At 37.6% G+C, this 20,918-nt stretch overlaps 4 protein-coding genes across 5 annotated transcripts; 2 read left to right on the top strand and 2 right to left on the bottom strand.

The window, feature by feature from the left end:
- Nucleotides 1-3,711: 3,711 nt before the first annotated feature.
- On the top strand, nt 3,712-5,671 carry LOC119074620. 2 transcript variants are annotated; one of them, XM_037180883.1, is made up of 2 exons: nt 3,712-3,859; nt 3,923-5,671. In XM_037180883.1, exons 1-2 carry the CDS (start codon nt 3,835-3,837, stop codon nt 5,305-5,307), a joined length of 1,410 nt encoding a protein of 469 aa, XP_037036778.1. In that variant the 5' UTR covers nt 3,712-3,834; the 3' UTR covers nt 5,308-5,671. The 2 variants fall into 2 exon arrangements, with proteins under 2 accessions (XP_037036778.1, XP_037036779.1); XM_037180884.1 differs by having other exon boundaries at nt 3,908-5,671.
- Nucleotides 5,672-7,669: 1,998 nt separating this feature from the next.
- On the top strand, nt 7,670-8,914 carry LOC119074670 (cytochrome c oxidase assembly factor 7 homolog). Its single transcript, XM_037180954.1, has 3 exons — nt 7,670-7,893; nt 7,983-8,272; nt 8,414-8,914. The coding sequence occupies exons 1-3, from the start codon at nt 7,791-7,793 to the stop codon at nt 8,771-8,773; spliced, it is 753 nt and encodes a 250-aa protein (XP_037036849.1). The 5' UTR covers nt 7,670-7,790; the 3' UTR covers nt 8,774-8,914.
- LOC119074680 (pathogen-related protein-like) lies at nt 8,901-10,121 on the bottom strand. The gene is made up of 2 exons (XM_037180964.1): nt 9,948-10,121; nt 8,901-9,511 (listed from the first exon to the last, which is right to left on the bottom strand). Exons 1-2 carry the CDS (start codon nt 10,072-10,074, stop codon nt 8,958-8,960), a joined length of 681 nt encoding a protein of 226 aa, XP_037036859.1. The 5' UTR covers nt 10,075-10,121; the 3' UTR covers nt 8,901-8,957.
- Nucleotides 10,122-14,251: 4,130 nt separating this feature from the next.
- On the bottom strand, nt 14,252-19,443 carry LOC119074589 (zinc finger protein 436-like). Its single transcript, XM_037180828.1, has 11 exons — nt 19,084-19,443; nt 18,543-19,017; nt 18,059-18,487; nt 17,844-17,981; nt 17,696-17,779; nt 17,549-17,632; nt 17,464-17,487; nt 17,315-17,393; nt 15,334-15,398; nt 14,633-14,778; nt 14,252-14,566 (listed from the first exon to the last, which is right to left on the bottom strand). The coding sequence occupies exons 1-11, from the start codon at nt 19,198-19,200 to the stop codon at nt 14,441-14,443; spliced, it is 1,767 nt and encodes a 588-aa protein (XP_037036723.1). The 5' UTR covers nt 19,201-19,443; the 3' UTR covers nt 14,252-14,440.
- Nucleotides 19,444-20,918: the final 1,475 nt, after the last annotated feature.

Genomic DNA, 20,918 nt, shown 5'->3' with positions numbered 1-20,918 from the left:
AACAATTTTCGAATAAATATGCTAGTATATAGCTCAAAAGAACTATCTACACCGTTATATAGCTCAATATAGCTGTATATATTTATAAATAGATATCCATATTTGGGATGCTTGAAACACCCCACACACATAACCAATCACTTCCCACTGATCAGTAACTTTGTAAGTATCATTTTCACCGATTTCTATTGTTTTTACAAAAATCCAAAATGGCGGCCGACGGCCATTTTGTAAGGAGGTAGAAAGTAGTACGGTTGCTTTACATTCGATAATACCTTTCAAACAAAAATCAAAAAACACCACGTTCACTGTACGGCCGAGTAGCCACATATAAGCTCACTCCAAGAGACCTAGCTCACGCTCCGGTAAACCGAATTTCATAAACTTTTTTTTCCCTGATTGGTACGGTCAATACCAATCTAATAAAGCTAAATCCACCTAAATCCGTTCAAATTTGGCCAACCTACAAGCAAAAACGGCTTGCCGCCCTGTATCTAGTTCACACCAAGCGGTCTAACTAACGAGTCGATCATCCGATTTCCATAAACTTTTTTTTGTCGATCGGTATTGTAAATACCTTTTATTTGACGTATCACTTACATGTGTAGCCTTTGAATGGCCGCAGATATCTTCGGAAAACGTTAAATCACTTATTGGGCCCCAGCTCCGGAAGGGTCGACCCAAAATCGCCCATCTTCGAACTTAGCCTCACTATTTTGACTATCTTTCAGGGAAAAAAAAATTTTTTGAAATCGGATTTGATTTACTCAAGATATCGACGTGACAGACGGACGGACGGACGGACGGACAAAATTTTTATTGCGGATTCGTTATCTATGAACATAGGCAAACACTTTGCCCTTACCGTCTGCTTCGAATTCCATCAATTACACACGGCACCGTAATCCTATAAGCCCCTTCGTACTTCGTACGGGGCTAAAAACTGAGGAATTTGAAGCATTTTTTTCTAAAGAATTTTTAAGAATTGAAATTTCTGAAAATAGGCTCTTCTGTGATTAGAAAATCTAAAATTGAATTAGGGCTCGAAACAGTTCGTTCTGACCTGATCTCGAGGGGCAAACCACTCGATTTGCAACTCATTTGCAACTCTTTCTTCACGTGCAACTCCGATGCAACTCTTTTTTTTCACGTGCAACTCTTTGCAACTCTTTTTCTGTGCAACTCTTTTGCAACTCTTTTCGTATTTAACTTGTTTTCATCCAAAAAATGTAAATGAAAATCAACAACATTTGTTAAAAACAAAAAAAAATGGAAAAACATTAAACGTTCCTAATAGAGACATTGTAAAATACCGACATCGATGTTCCTAAGGAGCGACAAAAATATTCAATGGAACCGATAAGGGTGAAATTTATAACGATTATCGATAAATTATCGGCAAATCCCATTGATTTCAACGATGTGGAATGCAAAATAAATGGGCGGGCATTCAAATTAAATTTTTCTCATCTTGATTGTTCTATTTTTGTCAAAAACGGGCATATATTCAAGGCTGTTCAAGCATTAGCAATACTCTCAATAGAGCACTTAAAGTCGACAGTGTATCATATAAATTTTGGCACTGTAAAAAAATTTGGCAGGCTGACAGCTGTCACTCGAAACACTTTTTCTTGAAGTGCGTTGATTTGATCAAAGAATTTTGCAGTGGTGAGAGAGAATGTAGAAAATAGTGTGCCCTCATCGAGCTCACTTAAATGAACTGGTTTATTCCTAGTAAACTGGACTTTTACATACAAATTTTGACATATCAAGACTTGTTGAATAACTTTCTATTTTCTCTCTTTTATCGCTCTTTTAACACTTTAATAAAGTTCAGTGAACAGTGTTCACTATTTGTAGTTCAAGTAATCGTTTGAATAACGATTATTATTTATTTCTTCCGCGTGCAACTCTTTTTTTATTCTCGAATGCAACTCTTTTGCAACTCATTTTGAGCGTGCAACTCCGATGCAACTCTTTTTTTTCGTGTGCAACTCTTTGCAACTCATTTGCAACTCTTTTGAGTCGTCTGCCCCTCGCCTAATCTGAATCTGAAAAAATGCAATCTGAAATTTTCAGATTCACTTTCAGATCTCTAGCAACCTGATCTGATCTGAAATCTGAAAACATGAAACAGATCGATCTGAAATCTGAAAATTTGAATCTGATCTGAAATTTTTCGAATCAATCTGAAATCTGAAAATCATTATAACCCAACAGATGCAATTTTGTTGTAAAATCTTGCATGCCTAGGCTCTACGCGCAACGAGGAGCTGATTAAATACAAAATAAGTAAGAAAAGATTTAATTTTTCGGATCGGATTCAAGTTTTCAGACTTCAGATCAGAATCAGATCAGGTCAAAATTTTCAGATCAGATTCAGTTCGGATAAATTTCAGTTCAATCTGAAAATAAATTGGATTGATCTGATCTGTTCCGAGCCCTACAGTGAACGACATCTCAAATGTCTCACTGTCATTTTTTTCAGAGAATGTCATTGTGAATTTGCAATGACAAAATAAAATTCTCAGAAAAATTTGACAGTGAGACATTTGAGATGTCGTTCACTGTAAATTGAATCCAAAAGGTTTAATCAGAAAAAGCAAAAAAACTCCTTCAAATTCTTAAAAATTTCATAAAAATTTCTTAATTCAGGAATTTTGAGTAATTTTTTAAGAATTGTAAGGAATTTGTAAGAATTAAACGTAAGCCCTGTTGCTGACGCGTTATAGTAAAACTGGTATTAAGTTACGTACGATAGCTATTTAGTGGGATTAATGATTCCTCGACGTTATGATGAGTCGCCGTGACTAAAAAGGGCATGAAGTTCTACACTGTCAGATGGTAATTAACGAATGTTATCTTTTTGGTTGAGCGTTAAAAATAATTCAATTTACCAATATTTTCATCAAATTTCATGAAAAAAATGGTCGACTGCTTTAAAATATTTGGTGAAAGTAAGAATTTCAGTGGATATCCCAGAAAAAATAATCGCTCGAGTTCTCGAGTATAATTTCCATTTGTGGAAGCGATGTCTCTCTTAGGTATTTGTCGTTGAAATTTCCTTGGGATAAGCCATAGTCACGTGTGTCCTCGAATGTTTCGATTAAATAATACGGAGAAGCAAGCTCAAGACCAGTTCTCGCAACCGCATACACCTTGCTTACACAATTAGTTAAGGACTTGCGTCACGCATTACGGTGTTGTCCCAGTGGAAACATATCAGAGAGTCACTACTGAAATAGCTTTTCTTAATTTAAAGTTCTTACAATTGTAAACACAACAAACGGCGATACCATGAAACAGTGGGCATCTAAATCGCCGTTGTCGATGCGTTGTAAATTGATATTCACCACACACTAAACGCAACATAATTGTCGATCCAATACTCTCTCTAGCAATCAAACTATTTTGTTTAAGGTGGTGAAAGTAGCCTTTCCAATTTACATGCGCAGTCAGTCAAAATATAGAATAGTATCTGTAGAATACAAAGAAATAAGGTGTGAATTTGACACTGAGAGCTGAGAGTTTGTTTGCAAGAGAGGGTATTGGTCGATCCCATCAACGCAAAATTGCCCATGTGTTTTCGGCCTAATCAAATCAGTCTTTTTCTTCACAGTTTCCTTATACTGTATCGTCGCTGAAAGAGTGTTGAAGTTTGAATTGTTAAGGTTTAGCTAATCTCATGAATTTTCTGCGATTCATTGTTCGTATATTTAGTTTTCTTTCGTCGCCGATGATGGATCAATTATATGTATTTCCGATTAAAATTTAGTTTCGTTACACACCAGTCTGTCTAACACTATCACTCTGAATAGTCGCAATTAGTATTGTATGGGGAATAAGACCGATGGCCGAGGTGATTATTTTGTGCTAATACGAGATTCTTTATTGCGCAAAACTTCAGCTGTATAATTTGCAGAAATGGGCGACAGACAACCGCTAAATATACTGGACTTAAATGATTTTGTTCTGATGAAAATATTTTCGAATTTATCCGAATTGGAAAAATATCACTGCAGCCTAGTATGTCAACACTTCAGCAGTATAGCTACGAGTACCTATGCAACTCTTATGGAATTCGACAGCAAATTAAACAAATACTTCGATGGACCCAACGACTATCGAGAAAACCTCGAAAATTGTTATGGCGTCATTAAGTCGCTGGGAATGTATTGGAAGACTATCCGAATTTCATACAAATTTTCAATTCTACGACCGGATACCACACTAAAATTAGTGAAGAAATTCTGTCCAAATGTGGAGCATTTAACACTGCAGTTTGATAAAGTCGAGTCAAAGTTTGTGCTCAATAATTTACCAAAGAAATTGAAAACAATTTCGTTATCAGCTGAATGTCGATGTAGGGAAAATTGGTTGACTCCGCTCCAATATTGTGTGAATTTGGAACATTTAGCGCTGAACTTTACTTTGAAAGATAACAAGAAGAGGTTGCGAGATAGGAAGAAAATGTTGCGAGGTGAATTTCTTCGACATTTTCCGAAATTGAAAATTTTAATGTTTAACGGGTGTCGACCTGGCGAACATGCTTTAAAGAATTGTTTCCATAATTCGGTCAATCTGTCCGTTCTCGAACTGAATTGTGATTTGGTCGTCAAGGCATCAAGTAGATTCATCGAAATCATTTTATCGAAATTGACTAGGCTGCAACGCATAAAACTGCAACCAACTCAAACGATGCGATTGGATCAGTTAGGACTGCTAAAAGATTTAAAGTTTTTAAGCTTAGACAGTTGGGTACCGAACGATCTGAATTCGTTGCTCAGGAACCTAATCTCATCGAACCGAGTTCAATGCTTCGAAGTGGACAATTGCCAATCGTTCATCCACAGCGATATAATTTCCGAACTGCACAAATGGACCAACTTAAGGTATCTGTACGTTGACTACATGGAAAGTTTCGACGACCGATTTCTGCGTCAATTGGCCACAATCGGAAAGTTAAATTATTTTCATTTTTCGGGCAGAGGTAGAAACGTATCGGTTAACGAAATGATCGGTTTCCTGGTAAAATCCATAAATTTGGAATTATTTGATTTTCACATTTATTATGAGTCAAGTGATACACATACACCCGATACGGTCAGTGATGTTCAACGACTGAAGGAGTTTCAAAAGGCCATAACGGAACGAATTAAAATTATTACCATTTACAGTACGGTGACAAGTGTGCACTGCACTGGGGGCTTTCGTGTACGAAAAGAAAATGCTTTTCAACGGTCATTGGCCAGTATGTTGAATTTAGACTTATCCAAATCACTTTTCGGCGGAGCCTTACAAGCCTAGGGTTAAATTTCAGTCTTTCGTTATGAAGATATTTTTTACTGTGTGACGAGAGGAAATATAAATCAAACTAAGCTTCGATCTACATGTGTAGCACAGAACTTTTTGTTACGATCCGTAGCTTTCTTGTTTTTAAAAATAAATTTTACCAGAAAAAAATAGTTGACGAAGGGTTAAGGTTATGTCTCCCAGATTAACAATTTTAACTAAAACACCTGACTTATTACCTTGAAAATGATACCTTCTATAAATTTTGAAAATGTCCCACTCCTTTCAGTTGACTGCGTCATTTCTTGTGTTTGGGCAGTAGTCTGCTTTAATTAATTTCTTTTACATGCTTTTGTTTTCCCTAGGGTCGAAAGTGGCATATTACACACCTAGGAAAAACAATAAATTTGGTTTAGGTTTCAAAAGCAAGTAATAGTATTTTACTATGCTGGTGCATGTAATAAGGCTATTACATGTATAGACAACAGCCTTTACATCACTCGCATAGTAAAACGTCGTACTACACACGGAAAATAAAGTGATATCTCGTATCACGATGAGTAAATGTACCTCGGGCTAAAGCCCTCGGCTACTTTTACTCATCTGGATACGAGATATCACTTTACTTCCCTTGCATAGTAATGTACTATTACATGACTAGGGATAAAAAGATGCAAAGTAGAGTTTTCGTGTGAATTTTGTTGATCCGAGGCGAAGCCGAGGTCAATAAACACATGAAAACGAGACTTTTCATTTTTATCCCGAGTTATGTAATGGATTTTACATACTGAGGGCGTCGAAAGAAGTGCTTAAAACATGAAAAGTACGGTTTTCGACGCATGTAGCATGTAACATCCATTACATAACTCGGGATAAAAGTTGAAAAGTATCGTTTTGTATGTTTATTGACCTCGGCTTCTCCTCGGATCAAAAAAATGCACACGAAAACTCTACTTTTCAACTTTTTATCCCTTGTTATGTATTTTAACTATTTTTTTCTGTTTTTGTTTAACTAATTTCTTACTTTTTTGATTTATTGATTTAACCTGTCACATGCGGATATTCATATGTTATCGATATCTATACGACAAAAATAATTACAAACTCTGGGTTACTTTGTCATTTATACAGTAAAATGCATGTTAAAACAGTTGAAGTAGAAGATTGGAAGTCAACTGATTAAAAATACTTTGATCGATGGAATCGATGGATTAATGGAGAATAAATAAAAATATAAAATATAGCTTCAATATTTCTATCATCATGTTTGTAAAGAAAGAGACAAGAGATTCTTGATGTTCTGTTTTGTAACAACCGAATTGAAATTCTACAACACCCAAATATAAGATAACAATACGTGATACTTTGGCTCCTTCATACATCAGTGAATCCTCTAAGAAAGCAGGGTCTATTGCAGATAAAGCGGAGAGATTTAAGCATAATCATTATATACGTCTTAAAGAAAACTATTTATTTACCCCCCTTGCCTTTGAATCATTAGGTTGCATGGGTCCAGAAACAAGGAAATTTATTGACAAGTTGGGATCGTTGATGAAGAGAGCATCAGGGGAGCCACGTTCCAAAGATTATCTGTTGCAGAAAATTTCTATTGCTATACAAAGAGGCAATGCGGCATGTATTCTTGGAACTTTAGGAAGTAATAGAGCGGATGATTTTTATTTATTGTAATATTTGTTGATTGAAAAGATCGTTTTTTTATTGACTGCGCCGTATGCGAGCAGTCTTTTTTTTCGCTTTGAATAAATAAATAGATTTTGCTTATAGATGAACGTCCGGTTTTTTGGGCTCTCAAAACTTATATGTGCTTGTGGACGATAAAAACGTAATTCCGTTCAAGTATTCGATGAAGTACACTCAGATCAAGACTGACCGAAGATGCGATCGAACGCAGAAATGGGGCATAGATCCTGTTGTCGTTTACATCACTTGTCCTTGCTACCATATTTATCCGTTATATGTCGTAGCCTGTTCCTTCCGAACCTTGTATATTTCAGTCAATGATATACGTTAAAATCAAATGAAGCGCCAAAACTGCTACTACATTCTCAAATTTGTTTTTGGCCAACCCTGACACTGCAATTAAATGTCAAATTATGTCATACACGCATTGTGCTTTGACATTCGATATACCCTAAATAAATGGCCATATTTCGGTACTAATAAATTGCGGTTGACAAAAGTAGTCAAACTGGGTGTCAAACCTGCTGACATCGATCGATTTTGACTAAAAATGAATGCGTTCGTACACAGTACTGATGTGGTTCGTATCAATGTTAATATTTCAACCCTATGAACCGCATCAATTTCGATCGTCCTTTATCCATATCATACTGTTAGTCATTACAGCGACACTTTATATCTTTCGGGTACCACAAAGTTGTACAAAATTCATGCAAATCTATTGTTACAATCAATGCAACGAAAATCGTATTTTAGTTAAATAATTTTGTCAAAGAAAAGTCTGAACTACGTAAGTTATGTCAGCGTTCGATTTACAAAAGGAATCGGATGTTAAAGAATATTTAGAGAAGCTGGGCATCGAGTACCGGTTCGGCTGCTATTCTGAAAAGAAAGCAGAAGGTAAGTCGAACTAACATCTTCGAGACTACGTTCCGAAGCAAGTGAAATTGCAAAGTTGACAAGGGAAAAAATCATTTTCGATTTTTCAGCATGCCATCTGCTCGGCGACTACTTCGAGAGCATAAAAAAGGACTTTGAAAAGGCGTCTAAAGTGTACCGATCGAATTGTGATGATTATGGTTACGGTAGGTCGTGTTTGAAGTACGGCAATTATTCGTTTCTCGGCAAAGGCAAAAGTGGCACCAGTGGATCCGTATCTGAGGCGTACAAATATTACGAAAAAGGATGTTCCTTAAATGAGCCAGATAGCTGTCTGCACTCCGGTTTGATATTAGTGTCACGGTCGATGAAGGAAGAGGTGAATCGTGATGTGAAAAAGGTTTGTGTTTGGGTGGACTCTGGATGCGGTAGAATATTCTCGGTAATCGACCGGCGTTTTGAGCATTTTCTCACCACCGTTGTCCACTATGTCATCATCAAGAATGACTAGACAACAATTGACCATTTGTTGTAATTACAGGGCGTACAACTCTTAACGAAGAGCTGCGAAATGAACAACGGCACCGCTTGCTTTTACTTGTCCGGTCTACACATAGCTGGCATTCATGCGGATCCAGACAAAGAGATATCGGTCGAATTGTCTACCCAACGGGATCCGAAGGAGTTCGTTTTACCCAAAGATATGAGCAAGGCATTCAGTTATGCAACGAAAGCTTGCGATCTACGGAATATGTATGCGTGTGCCAATCTGAGTCAGATGTATGCGCGCGGTGATGGCACAGAGAAGAGCGAAGAAAAGGCGGAGAAGTACAAAAGGTTAGCAATGGAAATGCAAGACGAAGTGAAAAAACAGCAACAGACGCTAGGTTTTCAGCAATGAACATGTTTAGGACTCACATTCAAATTTATTTTAATTTCAACGTTTCTTTGTAATCAAAAGTTCGACATCGTCTTTACGTTGAAACGTGAGAAGCAGGGAGATTGTCATAATTAAAAGATTTGTGAAATTGTTACAATTTTGTCGATTTTTATTGTTGAAGCTGTGCCTCAGTTGAAAAAAAATATTAAATTTTTAGTACATCATGCCCTTTGATCATCTGCTCCATGACCTGATCCGGTCGGAAATAATGCTCAATTTCCATAATTTGAAATTTCTCATTCACCACCATTTTCGACAATCCGAATATTTCGACTTTATTCCCCACCGGTGACGCAGTGATCACCCGACCATTTCTCATCGGACATTTATACTCTCCGGTCACATGTCCCCAGTGTCTCCATTTGAAAACTATCGTCGGTGCATCGGAGAATGTTTCAATGCATTCCCATCCGAAACCGCTGCCTAATGCAGTGCGGAATATTTTGTGTGACTCATGTGGATCGGGCACACGACTACAGCAATATAATTCCGTGTCGCCAATGAATGCATTATAGGCGCCAATTTTACCCACATCCGATATGGTTAGCCAGTTGCCGCCATTGACATTCATTCGAAATGTTGGAACTATGGTCACCCATTCGGATGGGTCTGTTTTGTACGATAATTCTCGTTCCCAATTTTTAATTAAATTGTTGACTACGTCTGGTAGCGTTCCCTTCACATGCTCCTTCGAACGTTCTGTAGAAGAATGTTGGGACTCTTGAAATATTATCTACATCTTTCGGTGACTATATCAGCTGTTAGCGACAGGGAAGACAAAGATAACCGTTGAGGTGTGGCTTTTGTTTTATAACGTTATGACAAAACTGATGAGGCTAATCAATCGATTTGCAAATATACTTAGGGAGCGTTCATAAATAACGTTCACATTTTTACGCGTCTTCAGGCCCCTTCCCCATTTCCCTAGTCTGTAATTTTCTATAAAAATTAACTTTTTTTGCATGGAGTGTATGTTTTCATAGACCCCATCCCCTCCATCCAAGCGATGACGTCATTTATAAACGCTCCCTTAGAACAAGATAAGCAACAGAATCGATAATAATCATTGTAACTGGTGATTAAGCTTGCCGTTTGCGAAAGGTTAGAGTATTTTGCATATAAATGTAAATGTTACCTGCAAAATATAGTTTGTTCGATAGACTGTAGTCTGGTGGGGTTCCATTAAGCCACTTACAATCAATATGATTGAGAACCGCGTTCATATCTTTCGTATAGTCTGGGTAGTTCACTATCGATTCCATTCTTCGAACTAAGTTGACCGGACGATAAATTATGACTGATTTCGTTCTGCGAATTTCGTGTCAATATTATGATAGAGAGACTTTAATTACGCTACACAGAGAGAAAGGAATTGCAAGACAAAGTACGTCAGTACAAAGCGCAGTGCATTAATCGATGGAATTAGAGTAAACGAATAATAAACCGATTAATGTTATGCTTGGTTTTTTCAACCGGTTTAGATAACGCTGTTATCATTATGAGAATATATAACTTATCAAAATTCAAATAAGATGCAAATGAATTGCAATTGCAAAAATCGTAAGCGGGCCGGATCGACTAAATGGTGAAGTATGGCAAGCCCAATTGTACCTTTCCATTCCACGCCTCGAAGTATGCAACACTCACTGAAGACAATTAGTTTATACATCATTTGTGACATCATTGCAGCCGCCAAACACAACTTCCCAATTTATGAAGCTTGAGTTAACTTTAGACCGTTACCAATGCGACATAAAAGCTAGAGAAATTCGATGTGGGATTTTATGACTAGCGAAAGTGCTTAATATCAACCGTTACACAGATACGGTTACAACTTTTCATGCGGAGGTCCTAAATTACAAGAAAAATTCTGAAATTTTTTTTTGTGTGCCAGCTCTTTTATTATTTATTGCAATCGTTTAATACCACGTCATCAATCGAAATGATTCATTGTGTTGCATTTAGCACACAAATCGAATTGCAAAAAGCCGTTTTATCTAGAGCTTGTTTGATTGATGACATTTTATATCACAGGATGTGCCTTTGCTTTGTCAGAGATTGATGATTATCTAACATTGAGTGCGATAAAATTACTTAATTATGACACTTGATGACTTGCTCTATAAATAACAAAGTGCAACACTACGCTTAGCATTAGCAAACAAAATTAATCGATATTCATATTTGTACCAAAGGTCGACATCTACAGATATAGTAATATGAACAAGTTAAAATCTCTTACAATCCTGCTTAGCAATAAAACATCACTAATAGAAACGCAATAATTCTAATAGTACTGTCTTGCTGGGACATTTTTTGTTGTTTAGTGTGAGAAAGTTGATTCCCGAGCCGAAGGCGAGCCTCAACCAAAACTTTCACAACAAGACAGTTACAGGCCCATTTGGGATTTTTGCAAGTCTGTTTAATTTTAAGCTCTTTATCGATCTGCTCGCTCAAATTAAATTTCACTCTTTTTGAATATATTTGTGACCTTTTCGATCTTCCACGAACTTCGACAGTCGTCTATTTTTATGATTCACGTTTTTGATGTTTAGGGTGGTAATCTTACTAATAAAAATAATAAATTTTGAAGCCCGAACGAACTGTGCTTCACGTGACTAAGCAATGAATGTAAGAAAATATTCGGCTGAAACGAGACAGACATATGTCCATATTTTCGAACCGCTCTAAACAACGTGTTTGATCATTTGAATGAATGCCCTTGTCCAATACTCTCTATAGCAAGCAAACTCTCAGCTCTTTGTGTCAAATTCACACTTTATGGTTTATGAGAGAGTTGTATTGCCTTGTCCAAAAATCCTAAATTTTTTTTTAATTATAAAAAGAAATATGGGTATACCATGGATGCGCCTGAAACATCGCAATGAATGCATACGTATAGACACTTCGAAAATGGGTTAGAAATATTCTTACTCTTTAGCGATTATAAGTCTTAAAAATATTAGCTTTGGTGAAAGAACCACCACCTGCTAACGCAGCCCAATTTCAATGTCAATTAGAACGCTGAAATCATTTTTTCTTCTTACGAAACAAATCTGTATCTGTATCTGAATCGAGAAATTTTCCTGCTATACACAGGCATCATCAAAACCGAATTTTTGAAATCACACACAACCGCGGTGACGTAATAGTTATTTTCATCATAAGGAGAGAGACCACGAAATTACAGTATACGTGTGAATTCGTATGCCGAGAGAATTATTTTGCATAAGTATATGTTTCGTCGAGACGAAGTCGAGTCCGTTGGACCTGCAGATGCACAATCTTCGTCTTCTGAGCTGCTATCTGCCGAAAATATTTCCATGATTTAATTGAAGAATGGAAGATTTTTCCTTAAGATTCTGGAACCGATGCTCGCACGAAACGGATTTGGTTACCCTTTCCTTCTGTATCAACTACTGCAAAGCAGCTGCCTTGGCTACAGTAAAGAATGTGATTGTCGATTGATTTTGCGGAGATCGGTGCTGTCGTGTTCGTTGAAAAGAACGAGCACAATTTTGGCGGAAATTAGTTTAAGATTACAATGTCTCAGTCAGAATAAATTGAAACAGTTCGTCAGTTCGTCAAACGTTCCTAAATTTTGGGATGACAGGTGATTCCTCTGGCACTACCTAACTTCCATCTGATTTTTTTGATGGATCTGGGTTATTTTCGACATGAGTGAGGTGTTCCAAGGTTGGTTCCTAAGTTTTGGGATGACAGATGATTCCTCTGGAACTACCTAACTTCCATCGGTTTTTTTGATGGATTTGGGTTATTTTCGACATGAGTGAGGTGTTCCAAGGTTGGTTCCTGAATTTTGGGATGGCAGATGATTCCTCTGGCACGTTCTAACTTCCATCGGATTTTTTGATGGATTTGGTTTATTTTCGACATTAGTGAAGTGTTTCAAGGTTGCTTCCTAAATTTTGGGATGACAGATGATTCCTCTAGCACTTCCTAACTTCCATCGGATTTTTCGATGGATTTGGGTTATTTTCGATATAAGTGAGGTGTACCAAGATCGGTTTCTAGATTTTGGGATTCAGACTGATTTCTCTAGAATTTTTTAATGTCCATAAGGTTTTTTGATGTTGTCGAAATGACATACTTACAAAAGTGGTGATATCAGTCAAAAAACCCTTAAAGGGTAAATGTGACGCAAGTTTGCAACAAGAAATTTGCGTCACAAGTGGCAGATGGGATTCGGTTTTCTTTCGTTTAAATTCTTTCAGTACATTTTTCAACCATTTTCCCAACAATACGTTCCTCAACATCTGCCATTTGTGACGCAAATTTCTTGTTGTAAAATTTACTTTCACAAATTTTTTGAGTCAATTTTTTGTTGATAAAACTTTTGCGTACGACGCACAATGCGTCACCCTCAGCGATATCAGTTATTTTGTAAGTAAGATAAAGGACTTGCGTCACATTTACCCTTTAAGGGTGTTTTGACTGATTGCTGGTAAGCTGTGAACTACACTCAACTTCACGTGGCGTAAACCACATAAATTGCGAAGCACCCTAATGGTCAGTTGCCAAAGCGTAACCTTACAAATATCGAATGCGGTTGAGTTTCAAACTTTTATACTGGCATCTCAATCGAGTAGAAGAAAGCAGAAGAGTTAAGCCGAAAGGAAATGATCAATTTTGCATTGATTATCATTCTGCGTCTACCATTGTAATCCGATTTGTAAACGAAATGTTCTTGTAGATTTGTATAGCAAAGCAAAGGAAAGGTTCATGTATTTCCGGTCGTACTGGGAAATGTTGCACACTCTATGATATACACTGGGATAGATTGAGCATCTAGATAGAAAATTAATTGTATTGACAGTAAATACGAAGGTCTTAACGCGTTTAATTCAGTCCCAATCACAATGGAAATAGGTCATAATTCTTTCTCATCGTTTCGCTTCGGAACAGCGTAAATTGTGTTCATCTTCCCACCGTTTTTGGCTGAAATACTTGACAGAAAAGAAATAAAATTGGAAAAATAGCTTGATTCAATTTTGAGGAAACACACGAGCAAGTTCCACAGAAAACTAGTAAACAGATATTCACCACATTCTAAACAATAGAAAACGCAACATTAATTGTCAATCCCATCGAAGCAAAATTGCTTGTGTGTTTTTGGCCTAAGTGATTCCGTGCGAGCCTAGTTTGCAAACACTTGCTTGTCTCTTAATTAAAAATAGAAATCCTAGATTTGTGGCCTTTCGACGAACTTTGTTATTGTCAGGAACGGTCTGGTTTTTTTTGCAACTTACGGAAATTTGGGTCCGAAGCCAAAGAGAGTACTATTTTGTATGATTTTTTACAGTGTTTTATAGCTGTGCTATTTAGAGTACCACTCATGCTTGAAGTGCGTTAATCTATTACAATAAAGACAGTGGCGTATATTGTCTAGTTGAAGTATAGAGTAATGACAAAACACAATTTCTTGTTGCTACACAGGCGCTTATTAATTTGTCACAGTTTTTACATGCACGCACTTTACAATCTGTTGAATATTCGTCGAAATCAGTCGAAGTAAGTTTTGAGTATTTCTTCTTAAGGAACCTTGGAGTGTACCATTTCTCCTACATGGACTTAAATGAATGGAATGTCATCACAAATGGCTGTCGTTCACGGTCCAATCGACATTTCCGATTTGATTGTCGTGTCAGCATTCTCGTTCATAGCCATATTGCCCGGTAACAGAATCTCAGTAATAGTGAGCTGTGCCTTTGTGTCATGCGACTTCATGTGGGCCTGTGTTCGAAATACATGGATGGTTTTGTTTCTATCGGTTTAGTTGCTCTCTGTGATCATCATTACCTTTAACGTATTTCCGCCAGCGTATCGCTTTTTGCAAATTGAACATTCATGGTTTTTGATTCCACTGTGGGATCGCATGTGACCGGTCAGATGTCCTGAGCTTGCAAAACCGCGATTGCAAATTTTGCAGATATGCGGTTTTAAGCCTAATGGATGGAAGTTTATGTTTTAGCGGATGATGACGCGTCATTTCATTCGTGTGATTATCGTCCCGGTCAATAATATCGCCTAGAAGTTGTGTAGCGATTCTCATGAGATTCGTGTAAGTTTACGAATTCACAGCTTGACATTTCTTACGGCATTTTATACAACTGTCAAGTTACGAAGATATGAGAATCGGGGCCCTGGGCAATATTATCGATCAGAGATGATTGTCGCCCAAAAGACGATAATATCACCCAAAGGACAATATTTTCGCCCAGAAAGTATTAATTTTGTCCAGAAGATGATAACATCGTCCAGAAAAGTGTGTTTGATAATAACCCCCTTGGCGATATTACTGTCAACGGTGATAATTTCTGGGCAATGACATTATCTCTTTCAAGGCGATATTATAGTGTTCTGTACGATAATGATCGCTTTTTCGATCAATAATATCATCTCTGTTGCAATAATATTGACGAAAATATTGGATCGTTCGACACAGCAGAAATGTCCGTCACCGATTCGAAAAAAGGAATGTTCGAAGAAGAAAGCGTTACCTGTATGCGTTCGTTGATGGATAACAGCTGTCTCTTTACGAGCAAATGTTTTGTCGCACATGTTGCTGAAAAGAAATCAAAATGTCGAAATGAATGAGTCGAGGATATGGAAAGTTGGTGAGTACACAGAGGACTGCCACCCTTAAAGAGCGACTCTTTTAAAAATGGGAATAGAGTGAGGAAAGTGGACGATTTTCAAATTGTGTGCCTCTAAAAGGCCGTAAAGTGTTCCACTCAAATATTTCCCAATTTCAACTTATTTTCACGATAGTCTTCTCCTACTGTGAGCCTACAGCCTAGACACATTAAAATACTCGAAATTTCGCTTGGTACACAATCCCAACAAAAATCTCTTCGAGAAAAGTGTGACGCAGTCTTTGAAATACAATTTCTAAAATGAATGATATCGCTAGAGTTGACGCTTTCAGCTTCGTTACGCAAAAATTAAATTTTACACCCAATTAGTTCAAACAAGCTGGCTTAGGTTTTCTCATCATCTGCCAAATAATTTTTACAAAAAAAAATTTGACTGGAAACAACCAAAATTTTACCAAAAAAATCTGCGTCGCTAAGTGGCAGATGTTCAGGAACAGACCAGCAAGAAAATTTATCTGCCACATGCGATTTTAGAAATTGTATTTCAAAGACTGCGTCACACTTTTCTCGAAGAGATTTTTGTTGGGATATCAGTCGTTTTAGAAGTGTAGTCAACACTGCTTTTTATAACAGTTTACAGTTTTCATTCAAAAATTTTACGAAAATCGACAATTTGACGAAATTCGAAAATTTGACAAAATTCGAAAATTTGACGAAATTCGAAAATTTGACGAAATTTGACGAAATTCAAAAATTTGACGAAATTTGACGAAATTCAAAAATTTGACGAAATTTGACAAAATTCGAAAATTTGACGAAATTCGAAAATTTGACGAAATTTGAAAATTTGACGAAATTCGAAAATTTGACGAAATTTGAAAATTTGACGAAATTTGAAAATTTGACGAAAATCGAAAATTTGACGAAAATCGAAAATTTGACGAAATTGAGAAAATTTGACGAAAATCGAAAATTTGACGAAAGTAATTCTCTATCTGCCACCATTCAAGAAATATCTCCAAAACCCCAATTGACCCACCCATTTCCAACTTTCGACATTTTTCACATATGCCCCTCTGTTCTACTCGTAAAACTCTGAGACTTTGCCGAAGAAAGTAATTCTCTATCTCTCATAACCCAAAAAAATATTAGTCCTTTCATCCTACGCTCGAGTAGCTCAAAATTTGGTCACTCTAATCACTCTAGCTCAAACGAATCTGCCCCGATTTTTTTAAATATTTTTTTGTTCGAATCGTGTTACGAATACCTTTCATTTGATGGGTCGCACGCCTCTGTAGGTTTCAATACAGCTAAGCTACAGCACGTGTTCCCGACCCTCGAAAACCACACTCAGAAACCACTTCGAGGCCAATAAAACAAAATTCTGGTTTTTCCTGGGGTAATGGCGTATCACAATTTCATTTTTATGCCCACCCTGAGGTTCCTGCAAAATTTCATGGAGATTGGCTGACTAGTTTCCGAGATCGACCGTCGATAGATAGACAGATAGATAGAAACATACAGAGTAAGTTGAAAGATTTTGATTGTTTGGAAAACGTTAATTTGGTGCATTTTCTATCAAAATGACCAACTTCAAAACGATGTATCTCCGGCAATTTTAAAGTTACATAGTCGAGTGATAGCTCGTTTTGCTCGTATTTGTAGCGCGAATAAGAAAGAATAGGATTTGTGGTGATACAGGCCAAAGGAAAGAAACTTAAATTTTCGCCTATATATAGTTGCCGCGTCTCAAAAAAATTTCTTCGTTCTTTTTTTGGAAGTTAGACTGCGTCAAGTCCTCCGCTATCGCTCCGGACATGATACACCGACTAGATTCTACAGTCTTTTAAGAAGAAACCCGAATTCTACAGCAAAAGTGGCTTACCATCCAAAATTTCGTTCGCCAGTGTGTGTCCGTTTGTGAATGGCTAGAGTGTTCGACCCGGCAAAACCCTTTCCACATTCTGCGCAAGAGGAAAAGCAAATGTTAGTCGAAAATTCTTCATAATTCATGTTCAACTGATTCAATTATACCTGAGCAATGATAGGGCCGTTCACCTGATAGAGGTAAAATGAAAAAAAAAATTAAATAGAAAAATGAGAAATGTGTGTGATTTACCTGTATGCGTCCTCAGATGAATTGTCACGTAACCGCTTTGTGAGAAATTTTTGTTGCAAATCGGACAATTGAATGGTTTGTCGCCTGGATGAATTGTTCGTTTGAAATTTTTGATTTAAAAGAACGGAAAAAATTAGCTTAACTTACCAGTGTGCACCCTTGTGTGCTTCTCCAAGTTTCCCAGTTGCGTAAAACCTTTATTGCAAATGTTGCATACATAGGGCTTTTCACCTGTAGTCCAAACAAGTGGATTAGAATTCGTTTAATTTGCAGAAGCGGTAAACTAATCGCTTACCTGTATGGTTACGAATATGAATGTTGAGCGATCTCGCCTCCACATAGTACTTGGGACAATACGGACAATTCAAAATTTTGTGCTTTGTGTGATGTTTCATATGTTTGGACAGCGAACTGGCCCATTTGAAGCCTTTGCCTGTTGGTTTCAACAGTAGAACCATTACAACATGAACAACGGACAAAAATTTTCCGTTACGTTCGGAATCTACTCACCACAAACGGAACATAAATTCGGTTTTCCCACGACATTCCTCAATTCGCCGGTGTGTTTCTTCTTATGCTTCGTTAAATTGGAACTTTCCGCAAAGGACATATTACAAACGGAACAAACGTGCGGCTTGTTCGGGCTGTGTATCTTTAAGTGTCGTTTCAGGATTTTATTTTCGGCAAATCGTTTATGACAAAATTCGCAGGCGAATCTAAGATTTGTCGTTTCTTCCGGTGATGGCGGCGGTTTTTCGTCAGGCATAATTGATGTGTCATCTTGTGGCTGTTGATCTTGTTCCTTTGATTCGATGGGTTCTGAAAACGTGTTGTCGTCGGCAACTTCCTCGGTTTGGAAAAGTAATTCAGTGACTGCATCGTCAGCGGTGAGAATAATATTTTGGGTATTCGAAGCGCTGTCATCATTCGAGTAAGTGTCTGAAAAATTTGCGATCTGCTAGCTCGGCTCGCTAAATTACGTCATTTCTCTTACCATAACTGTCCGTGATAATTTCAGATTCCAAATCTTCCACGTCAACCAAAGCCAACGACGACGAATCCTCCAGTTTGATGACATCGTCATTGGCGAAATTTATATCCGACAACGAATCGTTCGGTTCATTTGTTTCCGTACCGACAACGTCCTCCTGACAGATCACATTTCCAACGATTTTATTGTCGTCGGAAAACGTAACCAGGTCGTCGGTGTTCATCATCGATATCTGTTGCACAACGAGAAAGCACTTTTCGCCATTCGTCGGATCTTGAAATTGTACTTCGACGGATTGCGTTCCCGTTGTCTCATCATTGACGGTCACCGTTGACGCCATCGATTCCTGAATGGTTTGGAAGTACGAGCGAAGCGTTGTGTCCGATCGTTCACATTGCTGTTTGAATGTGAAGGCTCGGCTCACTTGCAGTACACATTGGACACACATTTTCTCGGGTAATCCATCGCCTACTTCGACCTAAGGTCCAATTTGATTGAATTTATTTCAACAAATCGAACCAGCATTCAGTCCACAGATACTCACATGAACTTCTGCTACGGTCATCAACATTTTATCTAGACACGAACCGTATAGGTTTCGCATCTCCCCATTCTTGCTCAAACATCCGCGACAGACTTTTTCCAAGTCTAACAAATCCATTTTCTACTCAAATCCTTTTATAGCTGAAGCGATCCCTCTGTTATCCAGTGTTCGAGGTATCTTTTTTGACCGTCAAGAAGAACAAAGCGTACACGATAAACAAGCCAGAGTGGATTAAAACATTAGATTGATGTAATTAGAAAGTTGATTTCAACAAAAAGAATAAATTCGTATTGGAAAAATACACAACAAGATTGAAAAGGGAAAAAAATGTCCATTTACTCATTGTATTTTGACGTGGACAGTGACAGTTAACAGGTTACGTACTAGATTATGCGTCCTAGATCGTTCCACATTTGGCTGTAGAATATGGTGGCACAATTGAAAGTGGAAATTTAAAAGTCATTGCATCAGAGTTACCGATCAAAAATAACCGTGTTGAGAGAAACTTTTTGTTGCAAATGTGACCATTCATAGGCCAACATCACCATATTCTGTGGTTCGAATTATTACAGGGAATATTGTTAGGAAAACAACTTTCATAGACTTTCAGTTCGCGAATCCATCCAGCCGTTTCGGAGAACCGGCACTCATGGCTGTGCGGGACTGACGAGTCAATTTGAATACAGATTGTTATCGCAACGGATAGAGCCTCTATCATAAGGGACCACTTCTAAGCTAATTCGTGTTAAAATGGCTTCCCTCGACAACCTGACCACGTAGTTAAGTCGAAATTTCGACATTTTTAAAGCGTGATATATGTCCAAGATAAGAGAGTTCAGGGACGCCGACTTGTGTTTGGGAGTAGTGGTACAACAAGCGAATCTGGGAGTAGTGGTGCTCTTTCAAGCAAAACTGGAAAGATGTAGTGGTGCTCATCATTCGAGTAGTGGTGCCCGAGCCTCGCTTGTCCTAAGAAGTCGGCGCCCCTGAGAGAGTTTGAAACTCTTTGAATATTGGTAGAGGATTCCATACTCTATTAACCACCGAGAATGAATTTTACAGAATTTGTTTGATTTGACAATATTTGAAAAATTTTATTTTCACCATCCTCGGCAAAACTTGGACTCATCTGTAATGCACAGGTTGACCCTGTCTGCAACAAAAAAATAATGTCTGAACAGGATGCAGTCTAAGCTTTACAACGATACCACACTTTTGCCATACCAGCCTTGCAACAAAAATCTGTTACTACATTTTGTTTGCTACCATTTTAAGCCTCCATTTTAAGCCAATAAAATGAAAAATCGGTTAGGGTGCTCATTGACAAAACATTAAATTTGGACTTTGATGCCTCATCCTGACTCACAGGTACAGCCTTTCGACCCGACGATATTTTTATTAGAAACGTCCGTCAATTCTCTACAAACTACCAGTAAATCAAAACCGACCGAGTCGTTCAATTCTGGGGTACAGTTTCTTGAAAAGGTCATGATTTAGAAATTTTCAAATTTTCTTAGAGTCGCCCCGGGGCGGAGAGGTCGTTCTAAAAAAAAACTTCTTCTACGAAATGATCACCTTGAAATTCCCTATCGATAGCACCATAAACGTCGGGAAACGAAAATGGTGTGTCCAATTCAAAAAAATTTTCACCTATTATCTATCTTCAAGCGCCCGTTACTTTAGGATGAGTGGAATTGTTATCCATTCTTCATAATTAAGTGGTTTAAGTTATTTGAAGCAATTCTTACATTAATTACGTGTATCTGGAGTCGGTTAAAGTTCCTTTACACATATTTTTGTGGTAAATTTCCTCTAACGGCTAGCGAAGTCAGCTT

The sequence above is a fragment of the Bradysia coprophila genome, unplaced genomic scaffold (genome assembly GCF_014529535.1).
Source record: "Bradysia coprophila strain Holo2 unplaced genomic scaffold, BU_Bcop_v1 contig_151, whole genome shotgun sequence".
Classification (NCBI taxonomy): domain Eukaryota; kingdom Metazoa; phylum Arthropoda; class Insecta; order Diptera; family Sciaridae; genus Bradysia; species Bradysia coprophila.
The sequence above is the reverse complement of the archived record's forward strand: the minus strand, read 5'-3'. Positions and strand labels throughout refer to the sequence as shown.

Coding starts and splice junctions, on each gene's coding strand:
- LOC119074620 (XM_037180883.1), top strand. CDS start 3,835: ATGGGGAATAAGACCGATGGCCGAG. Junction 3,860..3,922: donor GAATAAGACCGATGGCCGAG/GTGATTATTTTG, acceptor TATAATTTGCAG/AAATGGGCGACAGACAACCG.
- LOC119074670 (XM_037180954.1), top strand. CDS start 7,791: ATGTCAGCGTTCGATTTACAAAAGGAATCGGATGTTAAAGAATATTTA. Junction 7,894..7,982: donor TTCTGAAAAGAAAGCAGAAG/GTAAGTCGAACT, acceptor TCGATTTTTCAG/CATGCCATCTGCTCGGCGAC. Junction 8,273..8,413: donor TGAATCGTGATGTGAAAAAG/GTTTGTGTTTGG, acceptor TTGTAATTACAG/GGCGTACAACTCTTAACGAA.
- LOC119074680 (XM_037180964.1), bottom strand. CDS start 10,074: ATGGAATCGATAGTGAACTACCCAGACTATACGAAAGATATGAACGCG. Junction 9,512..9,947: donor GAACAAACTATATTTTGCAG/GTAACATTTACA, acceptor ATTCTTCTACAG/AACGTTCGAAGGAGCATGTG.
- LOC119074589 (XM_037180828.1), bottom strand. CDS start 19,200: ATGGATTTGTTAGACTTGGAAAAAGTCTGTCGCGGATGTTTGAGCAAG. Junction 15,399..17,314: donor GGCGAACGAAATTTTGGATG/GTAAGCCACTTT, acceptor ATTTCTTTTCAG/CAACATGTGCGACAAAACAT. Junction 14,779..15,333: donor CCATCAACGAACGCATACAG/GTAACGCTTTCT, acceptor TCCATCCATTAG/GCTTAAAACCGCATATCTGC.